Source organism: Staurois parvus, unplaced genomic scaffold (genome assembly GCF_062004578.1).
Source record: "Staurois parvus isolate SC_StPar_1 unplaced genomic scaffold, SC_StPar_1.0 ptg002276l, whole genome shotgun sequence".
Lineage (NCBI taxonomy): Eukaryota > Metazoa > Chordata > Amphibia > Anura > Ranidae > Staurois > Staurois parvus.
Window position 1 is genome coordinate 1464 of NW_028320072.1, and position 25317 is coordinate 26780.

The 25317-nt window shown below is 44.4% G+C and overlaps 1 protein-coding gene across 1 annotated transcript in view; it reads right to left on the reverse strand.

The window, feature by feature from the left end:
• Positions 1-310: 310 nt before the first annotated feature.
• Positions 311-25317, reverse strand: part of CTH (cystathionine gamma-lyase) — a 28206-nt gene continuing 3199 nt past the window's right edge. The window contains exons 2-10 of the mRNA XM_089665623.1: positions 15952-16033; positions 15741-15836; positions 13636-13745; positions 11664-11795; positions 7742-7799; positions 6148-6225; positions 3722-3874; positions 2117-2238; positions 311-374 (exon numbers count right to left, since the gene is read on the reverse strand). Coding sequence (XP_089521749.1) covers positions 318-374; positions 2117-2238; positions 3722-3874; positions 6148-6225; positions 7742-7799; positions 11664-11795; positions 13636-13745; positions 15741-15836; positions 15952-16033 — 888 coding nt within the window. The 3' untranslated portion in view covers positions 311-317. The remainder of the gene's footprint in view (positions 375-2116; positions 2239-3721; positions 3875-6147; positions 6226-7741; positions 7800-11663; positions 11796-13635; positions 13746-15740; positions 15837-15951; positions 16034-25317) is intronic.

A 25317-nucleotide genomic window follows, 5' to 3' on the forward strand; every position in this document is an offset into this window, starting at 1 on the left:
GAAAATTGTATAACAAAAAACGAAGAAAAAACTTTTCTAAATTTTCAGTGGTTTTTGGTTTGTTCAATCACCTCTGGGATTTTTATTTTTTCTTAAATACCACCAAAAGAAAGCGGTTTCAAAAAAATTATAAAAATTTCATATTGGTACAGTGTTGCGTGACCACGCATTTGTCATTCAAAGTGTGACAGCGCTGAAAGCTGGAAATTGGCCTGGACAGGAAGGGGGTATAAGTACCCTGTAGGCTAGTGGTTAAACTAAAATGTAAAAAAACAAAAAAAACAAAAAAAAAAACACACCTTACAACTCTGTTATACTTACGGATGCTCAGCCAAACTTTCATATCCACCAAGACTTTCAGCCAAAGCAAAAACCTATCAAGACAGGTTTTGTTAGCAGAATGATCACCACATTACCATCTAGGCATGCAGTATGTACAAATAACGTGCTGCGACTACAGTGCTAAAGACAAATTTTTGGTTAGGGAAATTTGTACTTTAGGTATAAACATTTTAATCTTTGTTTCTAGTTATAGACTACTAGCAAGCTTTGCAGTAGTTTACAGAGGTCACAGTCCCACCTAATCAGTTCTGCACAACTAAAGAGCCTGTGTACAGGCGTGACACAGATCAGCAGATTCCTAGCGGCCTTAAAGTGGCAATAAGCCCAAAGTCTAAAATGTAATCTATTGCACGTTACCAGATTTGGTGGCTGCATTCATTTTCTATTTTAGGCTTTTTTTACCCCTCAGTTTTCACCTGGAGATCCAACCAGTAACACCTCCTGTATTAGAGCACCGCCACTCTGGATGAAGGAGCACGGGGGGGGGCATCTTTGGAGAACAGCATTATTAATCTGGGGGGAGGGGCGTGTTAGTGTATCTAAATCTGCTAGTCCATCTAACAAATTGGAGCCAAACCCTAGCTAAGAGCTGATTCACACATGTATGATGCGAATTGAAGCTCAGGTGTCACAGCCAATTGATACAGTAGTTATTCAGAGGATCATGTCAGGTTTACATCAGCTTCAGGACAGGATTAACTCAGGATTGTATCCTGTTCACACATATGCCATTTAGGAATGGTTCCCATAGAAGTCAATAGCCTGTAATCTGCACCTGAACCTGAAGGTACTGCTCAGGACTCTAAAAAAACACACTAAATCTGCACTGCCAGTGCACCTGACATATGTAAACAGGCACCAAAAAGGAAGCAATGTTGGTTCATATATGCAGATTGGATGTAGTTTGAACTGCATCCAATCCACACAACCTGTGAAATTACACTAATACTTTATAAGCAGTTACAGCAAACCACTTTTCCCTTTTGGAGGTTTTACATAAACAAAAAGCTGATCATTGGAAGCACCCCTATCAGTGGTAAATGGTTTTTCAAAAGAAAAAGTTCTCCTCCTGCAGAATGTATCCATTGCAAAGATGAGATAAACTGACTTACTGGCCAGATCACCAGATGAAAAAAATAGGAGAAACAGAAAAAAAGAATGCAGCAATCATATCTAGGAATTGGTAAGTTGCAATATAACAAAAAGGTTTGCTTTTGGGTTTAATACCGCTTTAATAGAGTGAATGGCAACTCTGGGGCTGTGTTGGAGTTGTGTTGATCTGTATGTTGTAAGTTCTAAAGTCCTGCATTGAAATGGTGTTTGCTGCCTTGCTTAAAAAGAGCAGAATAAACCTCCTTGGACTTTTGCTGGGTGTAACTGTTTTGTACATGTTTACTGCTCTATATCAAATTGAACCCGCCCTCTTACAATATATTATCACCACACATCTCAGATCAATTATATGGCTATTCTAAAGGGCATAGGGCTCCATGTGCTAGGTACCAGAGTCACATGGCCTGCTGAAGGGTGCAATATAGAACTAAAAAAAAAAAAAGTTGCTTTCATTTGTGTGTTATTTATGTGGCTCTGACAGCTAGCAACCTTTAAGCTCATACCTACACCCTTGTAACTAGTGAGGATAGGTCTGTGGGTCCTCGACATGCTGTATACCAGGGCCAGACAAGCTGCTGGAATATGTAGCTTTATAATGCAAGTCAATAATATATTCCAGAACATCCAGCCTGTATATTAGCTGCTGAAGAACAATATTCACCTTCACACTCTTCAGAAATATCTTGGCATGTTCCAAGTTGCCTTTGACGTAGAATGTAACCATACCAGGGACACCGGTGCACTGCCGCTTGGTGAGCTCGTATTGTGGATGGGATGGCAGCCCTTAAAAGTAATAAGTAAACAGAATAAAAGATAAATTTTAAAAGGGGAAAGAGGGGGGGGGGGGAGAGAAGGGGGGGGGAAGGGAGGGAGGAGAGAAGGGGGGGGGAAGGGAGGGAGGAGAGAAGGGGGGGGGAAGGGAGGGAGGAGAGAAGGGGGGGGGAAGGGAGGGAGGAGAGAAGGGGGGGGGAAGGGAGGGAGGAGAGAAGGGGGGGGGAAGGGAGGGAGGAGAGAAGGGGGGGGGGGGAGAGAGAGAAGGGGGGAAAGAGGGGGGGGGAGAAGAGAGAGAAGGGGGGAAAGAGGGGGGGGGAGAAGAGAGAGAAGGGGGGAAAGAGGGGGGGGGAGAAGAGAGAGAAGGGGGGAAAGAGGGGGGGGGAGAAGAGAGAGAAGGGGGGAAAGAGGGGGGGGGAGAAGAGAGAGAAGGGGGGAAAGAGGGGGGGGGAGAAGAGAGAGAAGGGGGGAAAGAGGGGGGGGGAGAAGAGAGAGAAGGGGGGAAAGAGGGGGGGGGAGGAAGAAGAGAGAGAAGGGGGGAAAGAGGGGGGGGGAGGAAGAAGAGAGAGAAGGGGGGAAAGAGGGGGGGGGGAAGGAGAGAGAGAAGGGGGGAAAGAGGGGGGGGGGAAGGAGAGAGAGAAGGGGGGAAAGAGGGGGGGGGGAAGGAGAGAGAGAAGGGGGGAAAGAGGGGGGGGGGAAGGAGAGAGAGAAGGGGGGAAAGAGGGGGGGGGGAAGGAGAGAGAGAAGGGGGGAAAGAGGGGGGGGGGGGAAGGAGAGAGAGAAGGGGGGAAAGAGGGGGGGGGGGGAAGGAGAGAGAGAAGGGGGGAAAGAGGGGGGGGGGGAGGAGAGAGAAGGGGGGAAAGAGGGGGGGGGGGGAGGAGAGAGAAGGGGGGAGGAGAGAGAAGGGGGGAGGAGAGAGAAGGGGGGAGGAGAGAGAAGGGGGGAGGAGAGAGAAGGGGGGAAAGAGGGGGGGGGAAAGAGGGGGGGGGAAAGAGGGGGGGGGAGAGGAGAGAAGGGGGGGAAAGAGGGGGGGGAGGAGAGGGGGGAAAAAAAGGGGAGAAGAAAAAAAAGGGGAAAGAGAAAAAGGAAAGAAAAAAAAGAAAAGAAGAAGACTACATTGATCTAGAAAAAGATTTCCCCCAAGTCAGTGTGACGCAGTTCTTGGATTGGTTGATAATTCACCTAAGAAATATGTGGAGACTTGCTGACCTCTACTGTATTTGCTAATGCTAGCTGCAATAACTGGCTTGCATACCTGATGCCAGTAAAAAAGGATCAAGAAAGTCAAAGTTGCTATCTAAACAAATAAAACTCAAAGCCCTCCAGGTGGATCTTTGTTCCTACACCTCAGACACTATTGCCGGGTGCTGGCCCAGCTGAGCATTTAAGGTTTTTCACATTAATGCAGAGAATGCATGTTTTATAAATTAGAACCTGTAAATTCGCCTCTCCTGCAGAACCTGAAATGACCCTTTAAACAGTTTGGATGTTCTACCTGGGAAGATGACTTTGTCAACACGAGGGTCCTTCTCGAGATACATGGCTACAGCCAGAGCATTGTGGTAGTGCTGCCTCATTCGCAGAGGTAAAGTCTTCAGGCCGCGGTTACAGAGGTAGCAATCAAACGGGGACGGAACGGCGCCAAGTGCTGAAACAAACAGATGTTCATCATCATAGAAATATATGTCTGATGTACAGTGGGAGTTTATGTGTAGCCTGGACACAAGGAAGAAAATATCCTCAATAGGATATCTCCTGCTCTCCAACCCATTAAACACTGAAGGAACTGACTTTATATTAATCTCATTATCCTAGTTATCTATTCGTACAGTAGAATCCTAGACGCTCTGTAGACTTTCGCTTCCAACTCTGCTTCCTGTGCAGCAAAATAGTTTAGAAATCTAATTGTGGCAATTATGTCTGCATAAATGGGGGACATTTATCAAACGAATTAGTAACACAGCTAGAACGCAAATCAGGCTGCCTCTTGTTTGGCGAAGTCTCCAGCATATTTGTGCCCCCCTTGCATCTGCACACTGTTGCAGTTGGCTGCCCAGGAATAAAGGTCTGAGATTTATTCAGGGCTTTCCCCCCCTCAGAGAATAGGTACAGGAACCCCTCCCATTCTGAGTCACTGTTTCCACCCCAAGCACTTTTCCCTGGTTCCACCCTCTACTCCCCTCCGAGTATCACCCCTTTTATAGAACACAAACAAAATATTTTGTGGTGACAAGAATTTTTTGATGGCATTATCAAATGATAAAGGCAGACAGTAAAATGTACCCCCTGGAGCTAGCAACAATAGACCCCCACAGCAATAGACCCCCTTTCCCATCAACAGATTTTCTCCAGCAATAATGGACACTCATGCATCAGGCGGCTCCCCACAGCCAGCATCAGGCGGCTCCCCACAGCCAGCATCAGGCGGCTCCCCACAGCCAGCATCAGGCGGCTCCCCACAGCCAGCATCAGGCGGCTCCCCACAGCCAGCATCAGGCGGCTCCCCACAGCCAGCATCAGGCGGCTCCCCACAGCCAGCATCAGGCGGCTCCCCACAGCCAGCATCAGGCGGCTCCCCACAGCCAGCATCAGGCGGCTCCCCACAGCCAGCATCAGGCGGCTCCCCACAGCCAGCATCAGGCGGCTCCCCACAGCCAGCATCAGGCGGCTCCCCACAGCCAGCATCAGGCGGCTCCCCACAGCCAGCATCAGGCGGCTCCCCCTTGAATAGTAGATATCTCCCAGCAATGATTGACCCCTAGCAACATAAGACTCACCCCCCCCAGCAAAAAATAGATCCCCCCACCAGCAGACAGACCTAACCAGCAACATTAGATGCCCCTCAGATCCCATCAAGCACCCTAGAGCCTGAGAACCCCTTGTCATTACATACATTCAGTGCTGGAACTGCATTCCCCCCACATTCCTGCTGAAAAAAATCCCTGGATTTATTACAGTTTGGGCTGATGTCAGATGGGCCATTCTGCCACCAGAGAAATCACCAGCTGCACGATCGCTAAAGAGGCCACCTGGCTGTCCCTATGAAATGGCTCCCTCTGTAGACAGGTGTAATATGCCACTCTGTCACTGGTCTAAGCACTGCTGAATTTTGAATTGCTAGCAATGGGAGCAACATTGTGCCACCTGTTACAAAAGCAATGATTCCATAGGAAAAGACAGGCTGCCTCTTAGCAATCTTGCGGTTAGAGACTCTGTATACAGCCCTAAAGAACAGACAGTGCACAGTCCACATGTGTTTATCTGCTGCCCCTCTGCTAACAGGAACTTTATTAGAAAAAAAGACAGTTAAAATCATAAAGGCAGCTATAAACACTGCCATCTACTGGTTGAAGAGTATCTCCATCGAATATGGTTGGTGTAGTTGCACAAAAATACAAGAACACTGTATTCCAACACTTGCCCTTAGCAATTTCATCAAACTGTCACCAGTAGGATTGCAAGAGTGTCCAGTCTGACATCAGCATCGGCCCCTTTCACATAGGCAATGCTGCTAAATTGCAATCTATGGTGGATTGCTTTGTCAGCAGTTGGTCTGTGATTAGCAGGCCATATGCCACCTTCTGCATGCCTTTTTGAAGACAGATTTCACAATGAAACCAGTTTTTCACTGCACTGCAGCTCCGTCCAATGGGCAGCCTGCTAATCTCAGGCCATCTGCTTTTAACAAAGTGCACTTCTGTGGGGCACATTGACAGGTGACAATGTCCATACATCTTGGTTGGGGGGGGACATGCAATTTGTCATTTGCCCTGGGCTCTAAATGACCTTCCAGGTGCAAGAGCAATTTCTATACATATGAGAAATTGGCTTAGCTTTGGATGGCATTGACCTAATCCATAGATCTCCAAATCCGCACTCAGCTACCCCACCCTTCGGCCCAGACGCCATATAGCAACTTACCATTCTGCAGAAATTTGAGTCTCTCGTAGAGTTTGTCACAGTTTACAGAAACCAGCCCCATGACAACATCACTGTGACCTAGAGCAAATAAAAACAAACACACAATTTTCAATATTTAAAAATTGTCAGACACACACACCCCCCCCCCCTTGTCAGGATGGGGGCAGAAGTGACTAACAATTGTTATCTACAGTCACCCATACAACAGGAGGGTACCATATTTCATTTACATGACAAAGTATTTCCAGAGCACTATAGGTTAGCTAAGGAGGCTGCCTGCCCTTAGGCTCGGTTTCTGAAAAAAAAAAAAAAAAAAAAGAAGACACACCAACACATACTGTCTGAACTATGCACCTTCTATGCGTTTAAATACAGGCTTCAGCCACTGAGATCCATAACCTGGCTTTTTTCAACAAAAAGGAGCCAATAAAAGTCTAAAAATGTAATCCTTAAAGAGTTTAACAAAAAATGCAAATGTGAACAGAATCCTCCTCTACAGTCCCCACAAATGATCCTCAAATTCCAACACCCTCTCCAGCCAGTATAACTGTTAGTCACTTTTTTTTTTAAGCCCTAGTCTGTTATAGTGGCTGGAGGTGTTGGAAGATTGGAAAATTATAAAAAAAAAAAAAAAAAAAAAAAGTGGGGACCAGAGGGGTGGTTCTTTGGAGAAAAGAAAACTAAATATAAAAACTAAAGACATTTTTTAGTTTTAGACAGAATCAAACCCCTGTGTTTTTATTGCGGTTTGTACCCCCTTTATAGAGATCCCCCCTCTTATTTGTCCCATTTACCATTGTCACTAAAAGTGAATGTAATAAAAGTCCAAATTTTGGGTTGTTCTTAGAATAGTGATAGAGGGGAAATGGTCAAATTAATCAGTGGGGATAAGTTCTGGTGGCATCCTGGGCTTCCCTCAGGGAAGAATTTCTGCACTTCTTGTTTTGCCTATGGGACAGGAAATAATTCATTATGGGACCCAAAGAAAAAAAAAAAAAAAAAAGAAGTACAGTCAAAGGTGTTTTTTTGTGTTTGTTTTTTTTTTAAGTCTTTCCTTTGACTCAAAGTATAAAGTAGGGTAGCGCCCATGGCCAGAACATATAACCCAGGCCTTTTCACTTGTGTGGAGTTTTACTTTTAAAAAAGAAAAAAGTGATAATCTTTTAGGTCTACATCAGTGGTTCTCAACCTGTGGGTCGCGACCCCTTTGGGGGTCGAACGACCCTTTCACAGGGGTCGCCTAAGACAATTGGAAAACACATATATCCGATGTGTAAAGAGCAGCTACTGTGTAGAAAGCAGCTGCTCTGTTGAAAGCAGCAGTATTGGAGGTAAAACACTTCATTAATTATAATTACTGGGTAAATAATTTTATGGTTGGGGGTCACCACAACATGAGGAACTGTATTAAAGGGTCACGGCATTAGGAAGGTTGAGAACCACTGGTCTACATCATCCTATAGAAAGGACAGACAGGACTATCACATTTGGCTTCAAGGTTTTGCAGCAAAGCACAAGAGCAGCCTCTAGTGGACAAGGAGCTAACTGCATACAATAAGCAACATTCAATATCCAAAAGCAATAATACACCTACCGTTCATGTATTTAGTTGCTGAATACATACAGATGTCTGCCCCTAGGGCCAGTGGGCGCTGTAAAACAAAGGACAAATCTTTTGCCTACAATCATATGAAGGTTCTACGACATGAAAAGCAATACATTATGTAGCGCTCATGTAAATACAAATATTAAATAAAAAAATTAAATAATGAAAAATACACACGTCACAGATGGTAGATGATTTAGATAAGGGGGGGTGTCCCCCAATCCACATGGGGATAATACGTGACCCCTTAATCCATAATCAGGGGACATAAACAGGTGTTAAGCAAGTCCCTATACCGGGATCAAATGCTTCAGTGTGAGTGAAAAACAGCACTGCAAATCAATAAAAAACCAAAACAGTCCAGTGATCTGTGTAGCATTCCTTCTGATCATGCAAATAGAAAGGAATGTATATGAACCAACACACCCTGGATGTGATCCAATAATGGCTGTAATGGCCTCTCACCTCCACCCTGCGACCCTGCAGGGCCACAGAGCTAGATCATCATCATCGCTGGGCCTCTCAGCAAACAGCACTCCTCAGGAACTGGTAACTTGAAAAAGGCTCCCCAGTAATCAGTATCCACCTTTCCAAATTCTCCTTGGGGACCAGTGAGCAGGATGAATCATAACTCAAATCCCCATAAAACAAGAGAAGAGAACATCCTCCATAGTGTAATGATTTGATTACAGCTGCATATATGCGAGTTTGCATTTCACTTACTTCCCTTAAACAATAAAGTGGATTACACTATGGAGGATGTTCACCAGTCTACCATGCTTGTTATGCACACAGTGAGTGATTGCTACCGATCACTCATTGTGTTCATTCAGGGAAGGAGGGGGCTGGTAAATGTAGCAAATTTAATGGACCCTTCCTACACTATCCATTCTGAATGATCCTATTGTGTGCTTGCAGCTGCCAGTGAGAATGAGAGGAGGGAAGCTGGCAGCACTGCAGGGGGTGTGGGCAAGGTATGGTGCACTGGATGCAGTGGGGGGGGCAATTACTGGAACAGATTCCCTGCATGGCTCTCTGCAGCAGCAGCTGAAAGCTAGCAGGAGGGAGAAAAGAAGCCAGCTTTCAGCTGCTGCAGAGAGCCGCACAGGTTGGTTACAGTAATTGCCACCCCTGCCATGCTAATCACCCTCCCTTCCCACATCCGAGTCCCCCAGCTGCCTGGACCACCCCTGCTGGCCCAAGCCCTGTACAAAAGGACTGGTAGTACCCCCTTATCCACTGCACTGCCTTCATGTTTGTTCCAGGTCAGTGACTCAAATTATTGAAGCAAATTTGGTGTGAAAGGATATTCAAATAATGATTGCCGAGTCTCTGTACAGGAAAGTGGCGGCTCACGATTAGTCTCAGCTCTTAACATTTGCTGAAGCTGTGTTCGGACGCAGTTCTGCTGCACACAGCCTCAGCTGTCAGTTAAATGGAAGGCTAGCAGGGGACAGCTAGAAAGAAGAATCCGACACACCCAGAAGTGTCAGGATCTGCATTTTCCTGGCTTTACTTGTAGAGCTAAAACTCAACTGAAATGTTAGTGTAAGTCTTTCAAAGTTTTAGTTTGTTTTCCTTAAAGCTTCTCAATAGCCATAAAAAGGATTAAAAAAAAAAAGCATTAAAATGTCTTTGCAAACCCAGATAACGCCTTGTAAAAGTAGCAGTGACATCTGCTGTACAGGGGTTAGACATAAAAATGGAAACACTACATAGATTGTAAACTCTAACAAGCAGGGCCCTCGGTTTCCTCTTGTAGCAAGTTGTAACTAACGTCTACCTTCATTTTGTAACGCGCTGCACAAACTGTTGGAGCTATACAAGTCCTGAATAATAAAATTTGCAAGTGTGAAAGTGATGACATGTTTCACATTGAAAGCGGAAGTGATGTAATATTCTTTTCTTTCCGCTGTGTGACGACAGGTGGGAAGCCTCACTTTCGTCATTCACTGTGTGCGCTGCTAGTAATACAGAGTCATGTCAGAGCTCACTGAGCTTCAAAGAGGGCAAATTGTTGGTGCCGCTTAGCTGGTGCCCCTGTGACTGAAGTTGCCAATTTGCCATATCACGAGGTACAGGATCAAAGGTTATGACAGAATATACTGTTTCCAGGAAAAAGTCGTTCGATCAGCATAGGTGCGGTTGATATTGTCAACTGACTGAAAGACAAAGGACATTGCGCAGGATTGGGACCCAGAATAAGAAAAAACAACTGCTGCAAAAGGGACTACAGAGCTCAATCTCAGTCTTCATGGGAGAAGCAAACACAGCGGAAGCAAAAAGAATGTTACATCACTTCCGCTTTCAATGTGAAACGTCTTCACTTCACACATGCAAATCATAGTGTTTCCATTTTTTTGCCCAACACCCGTATATAGCCAGTACAGAGAGCAGTGCAGTCAGAGGGGCCCACTACAGGCTGGCTGCAGAAAACTACATGTGAGGAAAGTGCTGCCGACAACTGGCAACTGTCAGACAGCTGCACTGATAGGGCACGGAAAAGTGCAGCCCCAAAAGTGCCCACCGGTGCCCCTCAGTGCTACCTATTAGTGCCCACCAGTGCAGCATCATCAATACCTCATCAATGCCCACCTCAGTGCAGCCTCAAAATGCACATCAGTGAAGGAGAAAAATTACCCGTCTGCAAAATTTTATAATAGAAACAAAAAGCATTTTCTTAAAAAAAAAAGTGGGTTTTTTTCGTTTATAGTACAAAATAAAAAGCCCAGTGGTGATTAAATACCATCAAAAGAAGCTATTTGTGTGAAAATAACAATTTCATATGGGTACAGTGTTGCATGACTGCGCAATTGCAATTCAAAGTGTGACAGCACTGAAAGCTGAAAATTGGTCTGGGCACGAAGGGGGTAAAAGTGCCTTGTAGGCAAGTGGTTAATCTAGAGGAAATCTGCTGGATTATGGCACAGGTCTAAAAGAAACAGCAAGTCAAGATCCACACAAAAATACACATGCCTCCTGTATTTAGACAATATTTGCTTATTCCAGTGTTGAACCTTAAAAAATAGCCACACGTAGTAGAAAACCCTGTTTCTGGCCAGCATGCTGCAGAGGCTGGTTTCCTTGTGTGGAAGCAGTGGTCTCTTTGCAGAGGTCTGACACTTCTCTGCAGAGTTAGAACTAGATCAGCAGGGAGCAGGAGATTCAATTGCAGTACTATAGGCCTAAATCAGCAAGCGTGTTAAAACTCAGACCACTGCTTCCACAAAGAGGGCGGGGATTCTCGGACATGTTGGCAGGAAACAGGCCTTCGACTTGGGCTACTTTCTGGAAAAAAAAAAATTATATATATATATATATTTATAATAATAATTAATAATAAATTATAGGATTAAAACAAGCTCCCTGTTTGATTTAAGCAGATTTAAAGCGGCCTAATCATATACTTGGCTTGGAGTGTGCGGCCCCCTTCATTGCTAGACCCCTTTTTGGGTTCCTGGACCCGCTCACTCCTCATGGGATCAAAACAAATCCTTTCAGGATGGTGATTGGAAGAACAAACAAACAAACCCTGTTCCCCAATCTGCTCTGAAATCACTGAACCTGGAAGTGCTCAGTGCTGAGCACTTCCAGGTTCGGGGCCATCATAACCCAGTGCCTCTAGCTGGGAAAACAAGGAGAGCGAGCCCTGCACTGGAGTGCAGAGGAGACATGAGGGCTCTAGTATAGAGTACCTGAGACTTCATCTATCATGTGTTAAATGTAATCAGTAAAAGCGTAAAAGCAAACTTCAGGCCAAAAATGTGCACTAAAAAGCTCAGCCAGCAAAGTGTTTTTAAAGACATGAGGATGGGGCAGGCAATTAGATTTAAGTAAAAAAAAAAAAAAAAAACCCCATTTACAGAAAACACAAATTAGTACACTTTTTAAAAACACCAGTTTTACTTACTTGGAAATATGCCGACATAAAAGTGTTGTCTACCGCCAGGATGATATCTTTATGTTTATGGACGACCTCAGCAGACCCTTGAATGTCGATAACGCTGAGGGTTGGGTTTGTTGGGGTTTCAATCCAAACAAGCTGAAAAAGTTAAATTGCCTTAAAAACTAAAGAAATAGCGGCACACTTTTAGAGCACAAACCACATTATATCTTATATATATCTACAGATGAATCAATTCTCCAAGTGGTCAATGTGATAGAACGGTCATTGTTTTTAGCCTGCGGACTTATTTTCAACTCCCATTAGCTATCTTTGCTGAAAATTGAAGTGGATCTAAACTCAAAAAGGTTGTTTACATTAAAGTATCTGTAACCCCTTACATATACCCAGTGAAGTGACTGGCCTCAGGTGATACCCAGAGATGAAACAAATCCTCCTACATAAGTTATACCTGTTTATCTGCAGCCGTCCATCCCCTACACCCATTGAAAGTGCAGAATTTACACATCTCTCAGCCCTGAAAAGCAGGGGGTGGGGGGAAAGTGAGGAGATCTAAGAGCCGATTGGAGGGGAGGGAAAGGACCCCTCCTCCATACAGAACGCAGGAAGAGAGCTGAGGCTGTCAATCTGCTAGAGGATCCTCCCATCACCATTTTTCTTTTGGGGTCAGGTAAACTTGTCGGAAGCGATTCATGCTGATAGCACACAAATAAATCAGCAGATGGAAATAACACTTAGTGCTCTGGATAGAGACAAGCAGACACTATAGAGCGGCTTTGTTCATATTTCAGATCTGAGGTTTACAACTACTGTAATACATTCTCTGCAATAGCCCTGGTTCACACCAGTGTGACTTGGTATGCGTTTCGACAGTTCCAAGTCGCACCCCTTTGTCGGCAATGGAATTGTTCTGAGTGACGTAGACGTGGTGCTGCACCGATTTGAATTTAAAAAAAAAAAAAAAAAAAAAAAACTCTGCATTATTCTTTGTGATTTTAGGTGCGACCTGTACAGGCATCTGTGCGTTAAGTCACACAGATGTCAGCCAAGTTGCACCTGAAATCACACTGACCAGAGGAGAGAAAGTGGCGGGGATTTCAAATCTTCTCCGCTTGCTTTCCTCTGATTGCAGTGATGACAGTTTGGCCTAGACGGCATCCGATTGGTCTGTACTTTTGTTATTGCAGTGATGTCACAAGGGCAAACTTATGATTTGCCTCAGCAGAGCTCAGGCAACATCTCAGTTTCAGAGATGGGGGGGTTGACTCCCCTATACCAGTGGAAGGAAGGAAGGAAGGACTCCGACTCCCCCCTCCGGCAGAGAGAGGGAGCCTGACACCAACCAACACCAGACCCCCCACCCCCCCCAGTGAGGGCCTACAAGTGACCAACACCCCAGCTCCATCCCCAATTAAGAGCGCCTTCCACTAACATCCACCCCCACGGCGACAGACTCACCTTCACAGCTCTGGACATCCCCAAGAATGAAAGTTTGGCTCTGCATACACCATCAAGCACCCAGCAGCCTCTCTCGGATCCCACCTGGTCCCCATGCTGCATATGTCCCTTCTTCTAGAGGGCAGTGCTGCCCCCCAAAAAAACGCCACCCTAGGCAAATGCCTTGTGGTAAATATGCCCCTGCCCTATACACATCCCATAAACAATTTATTGTACAGCGTTATATGGCTGAGTAGTTGTCAGTCAAACGATCACAGCGTTAAAAACTGAAAAATGTCCTGGTAATGGAGCAGTACAGGCTGATGCTGAAGTGGTTAAAATAGAAACCTGCAAACTGGAGTTCTGCTTTGATGTTCGTATTTCTTTACATTATATAGCACCGACTTGTTTCATAGAGCTTTACGGATTTAAAACAAATCCCTCAAACACCCAAGGATTACCATGTAATAGATAATGAAGTGTGCGCTCCTACACAACTGTTGTATGTTTAGCTTTTCAATACCCGATCTATCATACTTACTTTTGTTTCTGGTGTAATTGCTGCCTCTAGACACTTGAGGTTGGAGCAGTCAACAAATACCACTTTCACCCCCATTTCTGTTGCAATTCTTCTAAAATATCGGTTTGTACCTGCCAACAGTCCAGATGAAGGATCCTTAGTACAGAATCACATCAAAGTCGTATGACCCTTAAAATGGCATTTTAATAAAAATGTAGTAATCACTGCACACTACCCAACACTCATAAAGAGGACTTTCTACAGATCTATACCTGGAAAACTACATCCAAAAGAGCAAAATGCTGGCCTACATAAAGAGTAACTCCACTTTCGATGAGCAAAAAAACACTCCTCTGGGTGATCTATGTACATTGCAGGGAATTAAAAAAAAAAAAAAAAATCCTGTTGCAGAGTTCAACCTTTTGGTAAAAAAAACAAAAAACAAACAGGAAAAAGCTAGTTGTCTGTGTCCATGTGCAAATTAAATCTAATGGGAGTGATTTTATAATCAACTAGCTGCTGCACCTACAGCGTTCTGAGGAAAGTGTTGGAGTCTGCATCCCTTTAGATGTGATCTCACTTTGGGAGTATCTCACCAAGTATGTTGTTTTTGTTTGGGGGGGGGGGGGGGGGGATTTGAAGACCATTTATGTACAGAACACCTCCATGCTGCCAAATTGCATTTTACAGAAAATTACAGCACTGCAGTTCTGTTTTCTGTAGAGCACAGGGCTATGCACATCAGCACCACATTGGCATGAACTGCTTCCATAGAAACACATTGCTTTTAAGTATACGCCTTTGCATGCATTGATCAAGGCATGATAGCGCACCTGGTGTGAATGGGTCCTAAAAAGGTTAAAGAAGTATGGCCAAAGCTTTTGTTGATCATTCTTCTCTTATGGGTCACAGGAGTGCACTTTTGCTCTTCTGTGACCCAGAGTCAACCTATAGCGGACTATTACCCATTGTCAGTCAATCTGGTGGAGCCACTCCTGGTTCTAGAGGGATCCCAACAATATTGTTGGGATCCACCCAACTTCATGATTGACAGCTGAGAGACGGTGCCAGCTGCGCCCGCCCTTCTCCAGCCTGGCATAACAGTGAGTGCTGGAGGAGCTGAGTGTAGACCTGGTGACTGACAACCACTGCTGTCCGCTCGGAGCAGACCGAGAATCGACATGAACAGCTGCAGCATCAGACCTATGCTGCAACACAGAGGGGAGTATGGATCTTTGTTTTTAATTTTAAATCCCAGACTTTTTAGGTCCACCTTAGGTTATGTTAAACCCATATTTATTACCCACCCCCCCCCCCCCAGTCAAATTCCCCCCTCAACTTGTCCAAAGCAGAACTGAGCTGGGGGTTATTTACTAAAACTGGAGATTGCAAAATCTGGTGCAATTCTGCATGGAAACCAGTTTCCAGGTGTTATTCCTCATGCACAATGGATTTTTTTTTTTTTTTTTTACAGCCAGTAAAACCCCCAGCATGTTATCTTATGTGTCCATGCACACATAGGCTTTAATCAGCATTTCTTTGGCAGGGGCATTTTCTGGCTGGAAAAAAAAGGCCCAGAACTAGTGGGTTTCTACAGAAGTTTCTATCTGTAAAAATGCTCTAATGCTGGTAAACGCAGCAGGCTTTTTTTTTTGCCAAAATTTTAATTTGTTAAACACAGCTGAACGATAATGCAAAAACATTTAACGTGACTTTATACAGCGAACGCTACTGGAGTTTTTTTTAAAAAAAACACCCAATGTGCACGAGGACTTGTTAAAAATGAACAAGCTGAAGTTAGACGCCGATTGGCTACCATGCACAGCTGCACCAAATTCTGAGTGCTCCAGTTTCAGTAAATCCCCCCCACAAATATGACAGAATGGAGCCTGCCCTTGACCACTTAGTTGTGTATCTGTTTAGAGTGAACATTTGTCATCTTCAGTGAGAAATCTACTGCAGACCTCCGTAAATCTGTCACAATGAGCTGCCCGAGATTACAAGTGCACAGGTCACAATACTACAAAACAGCAGTCACACAAAACTTTGTTAAAAGAAGAGTCTTGATTTATGTCTAACTGGGTCACTCATTTACTGGATCGATATCACCCAAAGTTGACATTTACCGCCATATACGTCAGATGTACAGATTATCTGGTCTCCGGCTTTGAGTAGGTGAACAACGTTAAGAGTTGCAGCCAAACCAGAAGCATAGGCCAGACCTGACAAGAGAAAATCTGTTAGAGTGAACCTTTCAAGAAAAAAAATAAATAAAAGCTGGGATATTTCTATTTCTCTAGGAAATTGCTTATAACAGTAAATTTAAATGTTCCTTACAGTATTTTGCACCATCCAAGGTAGCAACAGCTTTCTCCAGGCAGTTTCTTGTAGGATTCCCGCTGCGGCTGTATTCAAAGCCCTGGAGGATTAACATAGAAGAAAAAAAAAAAAAAAATAGTCAGAACTTAGTGCATGGCATCAATATATTAGATAAATTGCAAATAAAATCACTTCGCTCTTGGCAAAGGAGGTAAGAGGCTTCCCAAGATGAGCAAAGAGATCAAAGAGGGAAAGCCACTCCACTTCTGCAGCAAGTAGGGCTGAGTCTTAGGTGTCCTTGTTAGAGAGCTCAGGATGTAGTTTGGGGGCACTAGCTAATTGTGCAGGCCATAAGCCTCTGGGTTGAAAATCCCTCTTCCCTTTTATTGCATGTAGCCTCCAAGCTCAACATTCTCTGTTCCCTTTCGTCTCATGCAGCCTCCAGGTTCAGCATCCCCCCCCCCCTTTCGTCTCATGCAGCCTCCAGGTTCAGCATCCCCCCCCCTTTCGTCTCATGCAGCCTCCAGGTTCAGCATCCCCCCCCCCTTTCGTCTCATGCAGCCTCCAGGTTCAGCATCCCCCCCCTTTCGTCTCATGCAGCCTCCAGGTTCAGCATCCCCCCCCTTTCGTCTCATGCAGCCTCCAGGTTCAGCATCCCCCCCCTTTCGTCTCATGCAGCCTCCAGGTTCAGCATCCCCCCCCTTTCGTCTCATGCAGCCTCCAGGTTCAGCATCCCCCCCCCTTTCGTCTCATGCAGCCTCCAGGTTCAGCATCCCCCCCCCTTTCGTCTCATGCAGCCTCCAGGTTCAGCATCCCCCCCCCTTTCGTCTCATGCAGCCTCCAGGTTCAGCATCCCCCCCCCTTTCGTCTCATGCAGCCTCCAGGTTCAGCATCCCCCCCCCCTTTCGTCTCATGCAGCCTCCAGGTTCAGCATCCCCCCCCCCTTTCGTCTCATGCAGCCTCCAGGTTCAGCATCCCCCCCCCCTTTCGTCTCATGCAGCCTCCAGGTTCAGCATCCCCCCCCCTTTCGTCTCATGCAGCCTCCAGGTTCAGCATCCCCCCCTTTCGTCTCATGCAGCCTCCAGGTTCAGCATCCCCCCCTTTCGTCTCATGCAGCCTCCAGGTTCAGCATCCCCCCCTTTCGTCTCATGCAGCCTCCAGGTTCAGCATCCCCCCCCTTTCGTCTCATGCAGCCTCCAGGTTCAGCATCCCCCCCTTTCGTCTCATGCAGCCTCCAGGTTCAGCATCCCCCCTTCCCTTTCATCTCATGCAGCCTCCAGGTTCAGCATCCCCCCTTCCCTTTCATCTCATGCAGCCTCCAGGTTCAGCATCCCCCCCCCCCCCAACTTGATGTCTCCTACTGTCCAGGAAAGTAGCCTTACAAGTAGGCATGTTGCTAGAACACACTAGCTGCTCTACATACACCTACATACAAACCTTTTACCCCTTTCCCTGTGCTGAGAGACTCCTTTACAGGCATAGGCCAACGTAAAAACAGCTTTATTTGCATTCAGCCAGTCTGCAGGCCAGGACTGAGTACAACAATGAAGGTGTCTGATCCACATTCCTGACAGATTCAGCCTGGCTTCACACTGATGCGGTGTGGGAAATGCAACAATTTCTGTGCTTTTCCCACACCATAGCAATCACACTGTGCTCATGTGATTTGCTGCAGGTGTCAGTTTTAAAAAAAGGACACCCCAAAAGCAGGTAGCAAAAAAGGCAGTGCCTGAATTGAATCACATGGAATCCGGATTCCATTGCGGCAAAAGTGCCTGTACCATTTTTGTGCGGATGCGAATTGAGCCATATAAAAATGAATCTGCACAGAATTACATGTGCGTTGCACAGGAAATCAGTGCTATTCCTGTGCAACTCACATGCGGTGTGCAATGAATCGGGGCTCAATGTCATAAAGTGTTGCATTGCACTCATGTAATCACTAGGGAAAGGGATCACAAACTGCAGAAAAAAAAAAAAAAAAACCAACAAACACACATGACAACCCGCAAGCAAGACTAACTAAGCCCTGCCTATCGCCTCATCCCTTGTGATTCAGCAGCAAAATTGTTGAAATCATTATGCACATCAAGTAGTATCTTTGTTTCTCTGTAATCTGTTTAATTACAGGCTGAAAGAACAATACAAGGCTTTCTCCAGCCAGGGAGTGTGATGACATCTTTCAGAACACAGGGAAAAATGTTAAGTTATTATAGTTGTAAAGATGCATCCCATTTATCTTAAAATTTAAGAAGTACCATTACCAGCTAAACCGGATCTTCACAGTACTGTAGAGAATTTTTTTTTTTTTTTTTTTTTTTTTTTTATTTAAGTTCATGGGTAAGTTCAAAGGCACACCGGTCTAAATGAAAGGCAGGAGTTGAAATCACAAACCAGTTACACTGAACTTGAGTCCTGGGAATAATTACTGATTCCATAGACAATCATTACCTTATATTGTACAGTTGCACAAGAACATGGAGTGAACCTTTGTCTCTAGTCCATCAGTTCAGAAAATCACATGTTGTAATCAGGATGTTAAAGTGACCTTAAAGTATTTTTTTTTCATACATAAAACAGATACAACTAACAAACTTCCATGTATTATCTGGCATTTCTATAAAATGTCTTCATCAGAGTTTACATTTCAGATTGCCCCCTAGCCACGCTGACACTTTCCCCATTCATGTGCTGTAAAAACTTGGAGAACCTGCTTCCCTCAGCCAGAACACTGAAGAAGGGACGTGAAAGGGTCTTCCAGCATGGCAATGACAAAAAAAAAAAAAACCCACTAAAACAGACTGATTCAAAGAGCACATTGAGATCATAGAGTGGCCTATAGCCAGTCTCCAGACCTTAATCCTATAGAAAATTTATGGAGGAAGCAACAGCCAAGAAACCTTAAGGATTTGGAGAAGATCTGTGAAGAGTAGACCACAATCCCTCCTGAGATGTGTGCGAACCTGGTAACCAACTACAAGAAATGTCTTACCTCTGCTTACCAACAAGGGTTTCTCCACCAAGTACCAAGTCATGTTTTGCTTGGGGATCAAATACTTATTTTACTCTCTCAACTGCAACTCAACCTATAACATTTGTATCTTGTATTTTTAGTGGATATTCTGTCTATTAATTCAAAATACACCTATGAATCAATTTATTTTTATGGACCCTTCATTTCTTTGTAAGTGGAAAAACTTACTCCATAGGTCCTCGTGGCACAAGGGGCAGAGATAGAACAGGAAGTGTGTCTGAGCGTTCAAAGGTCATTTTGAGAGTAAATGCAGAGGAAACAATTTATGGAAATAACAGAATACACGCAAGTTGCGTTATTTGTTTTATGAAAAATAGGTGTAATGTTACTATACCCAGCCTTCTCTAACACTTTGTTTAGAATTATAAATCTGTATTTTTTGGCTAGAAAAATTACTAAACACACTTTAACAAAGGCCTTAGAATAAAATGGTGGGTTTCTCAATTTTATGTCACATGTGGTTTTTCAAATGCATTTTTTGGGGGGGAAAAAAAAGTTAAAAATAAAAAAAAAGTCTGGTGTTATTGCAAGTAACTAGATACCAAATATGTCATGCTTTAAAATTGTGCATGTTTGTGGAATAACACCAAAATGTGGGATTTAAAAATCTCCATAGGTGACGCTTTATAAGCCTTTACAGGTTACCAGTCTATAGTTACCAAGGAGATCTGGTACTTGAATTACTGCTCTTGCTCTGACACTCTGGGCAATACCGAATGTGTGGTGTGATCATGGTTTATGTTCACTATTGCACATGAGCGCTTTAAACTTTTTTTTTTTTAAATTGTGTAAAAAAAAATAAAACTTTTACCACTTTTCTTGCTCTCACAAGGATTGTAAACATCCCTTGTGCCAACAGGTACTCTATGGAGAGATCTGGGGTCTACTAGACCCTTGACCAGGCCTCTCCTCTGCCCTAAAGATTGGTGTGATCAGATACTTTTCAGTTTCAAAAAGCAGTTTACTTTTGTGGAAACCGGAAGGGAGCTCATTGGAAGCCTTCCGGTCCTCCAATGGCAATATGGTAAGTCGGTGTAACCACCACTTTAAAGTGGGACAGAGATCCCAGAGCAGAACCGGAAGGGAGGGGCAACCACTGCCTGTAAAAACAATCCAATGGCTAATTAGCTGCGCTGATTGCTTTTACAAAAATACTGGCAGCCAGCAAAAAAAACAAAAAAACAAACAAAAAGGGGGAGACCGCTAATAAAGGAAATGCTAGTATTTGAAGGAATGGGTTCTACAAAATTCAAGAAGATTTTATCCATAAAAAGGGTTAAGTTTACCTTTTGGAACAAGTTCCATGCTCCAGCTCCCCCCAGCCTGTGACACCGTGATCCTCTACCAGTGGCCACTGACATTTCCCAGAGTGTGGGTAAAGAATCTACAAGTCCTGTGCCACCGTGGCAGACAGCTCGTAGTCCTCAATGAAGAGCAAGGGCGCTAATGAGCAGTCTTATCGGTTCCACTCACACTAGTGCGACTGGTCATACGACTTTGGACACTTAGGGGTCGATTTACCAAAGACAATTTGAGTGTGCACTTTGCAAAGTGCAGTTGCTCATTATTAAGGGGAAGCTCTGCCGACTTCCATCATCCAATCATGTGCAAGCAAAAAATGCTGGGTTTTTTTGTAGCTTACTTGAACCACATTGGGTATTCTTTGCAAAGTGAAGTTTCAACCCATTTTCTAACCTGTGGAGCAAATGCACTTTGCAAATTGCACAGTATTTGCCTTTAGTAAATCAACCCCATAAAGTCACATGACAAGTCGCAGCCCATTGATTTCTATGACAACCGTTACTATCTATACAACAAAGTCGCAGGGACGTGAATAAGATCCTGCACTACTTTGATGCAACTTTCTTGCAACTTTAGCACCACAGTGTAAAGTTGCATAAACGTCGGTGCCCAATGTGCATGTGTGAGTAGTGCTGCCCTTTGTGAAAAGTTCTGTAGTCTTCTGGGACCTGTCACATTGGAGGGGGACAACTTCTGATCACTTAGGCGGTCGCAGCAGAAGAGGGAGCGGGTAGCTGTCAAAGTCTTGTACCCCCCTCCCCAAAAGTTGCCAATTTCTCCTCACTGGGGACCAGTACTTAAAATGGAATGTCCCCTTTTGGCTGGAACTGCTCTTCAAGTTAATGGCACCCCAAAAACACAGGTCACAAATCTGTGCATTTGCCTGCACCAGATCACATCATGCAAAAGTACCATGCGATCCAGTTGCAGCAAGTTTCCAAAAAGTAGTGCATACCCTACTTTTGGTGTGGTGCAGTGCAATTTGAGCCCATTCAAACTGAATGGGCTCAAATTGCACAGGTAATTGCAGCACATCCCTGTGTGATTCCTAATGTGAACAGTCCCTAAAACTTCCTCCAGCTTTCAAACTGACATCCCATATGAAGGTACAGGCAAGAAAGCTGGGGGGAAGTGTCTGCAGCAGCCTGGCCATCTACAGATCATGGATGCAATGCTCTGCAGTTTCCTCTGAAAAAAAATAAATAAATCCACAATTTGTCCTGCAAATATGTAAATCAATTTTTTTCAAAAAAGTGAATTTATCCTTTAAGGATGTACAGCTTTCGTTCACTTTCATTTTTTGTGACAAGGTGAACTTCTACTTTATGGCTCGCCTGTATAATGAAGGCACCAGAAGTATTACTATACAGTTAATAGTGGGAAGTTGCACCGAAGTAAACTCTGACGTGTTACAACCTTGGGCAAATTTCCAAGCCGAGTGTACCGGGTAAACATTAAACTATTACTGCCAATCGTGTGTTACCAGCAACTACAAGAGTAGATAGTTGCACTTATTGGGCACCTTGCCCAACTAAAAATGGAGCTCCAGGCAAATTGTGTGTGCATAGCCCAGCGATTAGTTGCATCCTGTAGTCAGGTTTTTATCATTATCGCCATCTGAAACAGCATTGATTTATACGTCGTTTCCCCTCTCCGATGTGGATGCGTCATATTCCTTTGGAGGAGCCACTAGAGGGCATCACTGTAAGTGAAGGCAATGCCTTGGTTGTTACCGAGACAGGGAATGAGGGAGAACCTCCTTAAAGGGGACAAGCAGTTTTCCAAAAAGACTGAGAAACGCATTTTGGCTGGAGTTCCACTTTAGATCTTCGTTTATGCTGCATCCAATATCAAAACTGTCCCTCATCAACAGCTAGATTTAATTACAATACCTTCCAATGTTACCAATCATGTGGTTTGGTGTAAAGAATTCCAATAGCAGCCGAATAAAATGGAGGTCTTTTAACTTAAAGTGTTAGTAAACCCCGGACCCCGCACTCACTACATCCGGTCTCCCCGGGACCCCGCACTCACTACATCCGGTCTCCCCGGGACCCCGCACTCACTACATCCGGTCTCCCCGGGACCCCGCACTCACTACATCCGGTCTCCCCGGGACCCCGCACTCACTACATCCGGTCTCCCCGGGACCCCGCACTCACTACATCCGGTCTCCCCGGGACCCCGCACTCACTACATCCGGTCTCCCCGGGACCCCGCACTCACTACATCCGGTCTCCCCGGACCCCGCATTCACTATATCTGGTCTCCCCGGACCCCGCATTCACTATATCTGGTCTCCCCGGACCCCGCATTCACTATATCTGGTCTCCCCGGACCCTGCATTCACTATATCCGGTCTCCCACACTACACAACATGGAAATTGAATTTTAGTAACTATAATCTGCTAAATACCTTTTCTCATAAAGCAATCAAAAATGCATCCAGAGTACATTTTTGTGATGTGAACTGACCCAAATAGCATTTATGTAGTGGTGTCTATATAAAGGGAAAGCTTCTATATGCATCTTTGCTGCAGTGCAGCGAGGTGTGCTCAGCAATGCCCCGTCCACAGCATGCCAGTATTGGCCAGGTGAGACTGCATCTCCTTTGCACTGCAACGTAACATTGGTATATACGGCCACAAAAATGTCTTCTCAGGAGATAAGAGGGGGATACAGAAAGGAGAGGATCAGAGCAGACAGGATCAAACAGCGTTTTTACACAATGCAGAGGATTAACCCCTTAGGCTCCTCACTGAGTATAACAAGCATGCTTTACTGCATATACTGCTTTTACGGTTGTGGGTTTAGTAACACTTTAGCATACTTTCACACTATGGGGTTGATTTACTAAAGGCAAAGACTGTACTTTGAACGTGCAGTTGCTCCAGAGCTTTGCAAAGTGGAGCTTCAACTCATTTACCAAGAATACCCAATCACATGCAAGGAAACTAACAAAAAACAGCATTTTCTTACACATGATTGGATGATGGAAGTCAGCAGAGCTTCCCTTTATTTACCAAGCTCTGGAGCAGTTCCTGCAAAGTGCACAGTCCCATTTGCCTTTAGCAAATCCACCCCTGTGAAAATCACACAGGAATGCACACAGACTTCTTTTTTTGAGAGGAGGCGTCACTTTATAGTTAGTAGTGAGACGTTGCACCAAAGTTAAACGCCGACGTGTTATAACCTTGGGCAAGTTTCCAAGCAGAGTGTACCGGGTGAACATTAAACTATTACTGCCCGCCATGTTACCAGCACCTGCAAGTGTAGATAGCTGAATTTGTTGGGCACCTTACCAAACTAAAAATCGAGCTCCACAAATTTTTTATGTGCATAGCCCAGCAATTGGTTGCATCTTCTAGCCAAGTTTTTTTTTTTTTTTTTATGAGTTGCCTATGAAATCGCACAGGAATGTGCGTCACATTCCTGTGCAATTCACATGCGCGTCAGTGCGATACGATCCCGTTTGTTTTGAATGCATTTGGGGTGTCATTCACATTTCACTGACACTGCAGGTCGCAAGGGCAGTGCATTCAGAACACTGTGGGAAATTCACACAGATCGCACGTTCCCCACACTGCGTTCTTGTGTGAACTGGGACTAAATTATAAAATAGCTGGTGTTGCAGATTTATATACAACATATTTTTGTTTAAAGGAGTTCTTTTAACTACATGAATCCCATTTTAATAGGAAATTTCTGTTCCGGGAATTCAGCTGCATAAAATCAAAGTAGAAAAACCTGTGTCGTGTCAGTAATTTGTGTACTCATGGAAATGAATGCACCAGCTTACACAAACATTTACCATTCTGAGACTGAAGATCAAGCTAGAGACATGCAAACCGAACTGAAGGAATGCAAGAAGAACATTTCACATGGGAACATGTATAGTATAGCATGTTACTAACTATTACACACAATTGTTTTTATTGCAAGATCTGTCAGCAAGATTCTGCTGAGATATCCTTCAACAGGATCCAAATAACCAGGATTCAAATCATGAACCCCGGTGCTGCAAGGCAAGAGTGCTACAAGGTACATTTGCACTATAACATTATTGCACGAAAACTCATAACTGAGATCTGTAGCTCAGCTAGAAAGTTACAAATGTTCTTCTAGTTAAATGATCAGTTGATTAAAAGCTCTTTATATGTAGATCTCAGCAGCAAGCTCTAGTCCAGCCTTATGGGGGCGCCAGTCACCCACCAGTCACCTGCAGCTACTACAAAGTGCTGATTTACAGTGACTTAGCAGATCACTGCCTAATGTAACGTCACATCATGCAGATCATCTATACAACAGCCACATCACTGGGCATACAGAGCCCACTGGAAGCTACTGGTTCTCGATTTTTGTCTATAGAGCTGTACACAATTAACAGGCGGGTGGGGGTTGTGACAGCAGAAGCTTTTGGTCAATAGGCCTGACCACAATACAGCAAAGCTTTTTAACCCCCCAATACAGGTGTGATTATAGTTTGAGAGTCTTTTCCTGGAAGAACTTTAGGACTTTGTCTACTATGAACTTTACCCACCATGGGCTCTATCTCCACCATGGTGGACAATCCAAGTCCAGCTAAACACCTTGGGTGGTCAGTAGTGGCAATAGCCCCACTGAAAATACAAGATGACCATTCTTCCATTATGCATGATCGGAAAAAACTTGGCAACTTTTGTTTCTAACTCAAACAATGAGACAGTAAGTGCTGGAAATTCTCAGCAAGGGACAAATTTCCACCTACGCAATTTTTAAATACTTTAGCCTCCTATGGTCCTGTCCTTTTAAAGGAACTGATCTCTGCTAGGGAAGAAAATTCCAAGTCCAGCTTTACACCCGAGGTGGTCAGTAGTGGCAATTGTTCCACCCAAAATACTAGACGGTGATTATTCTTCTATCATGCATGGTTGGAAAACCCAGCAACTTTTGTTTTCAGCTCAAATAAAACAGTAAGTGTTGAAAATTTACAGCAAGGGACAATTCCCACATATGCATTTTTTTTTTCTAAATACATTAGCCTCCTATGGTCCTGGCTACCTATGGAC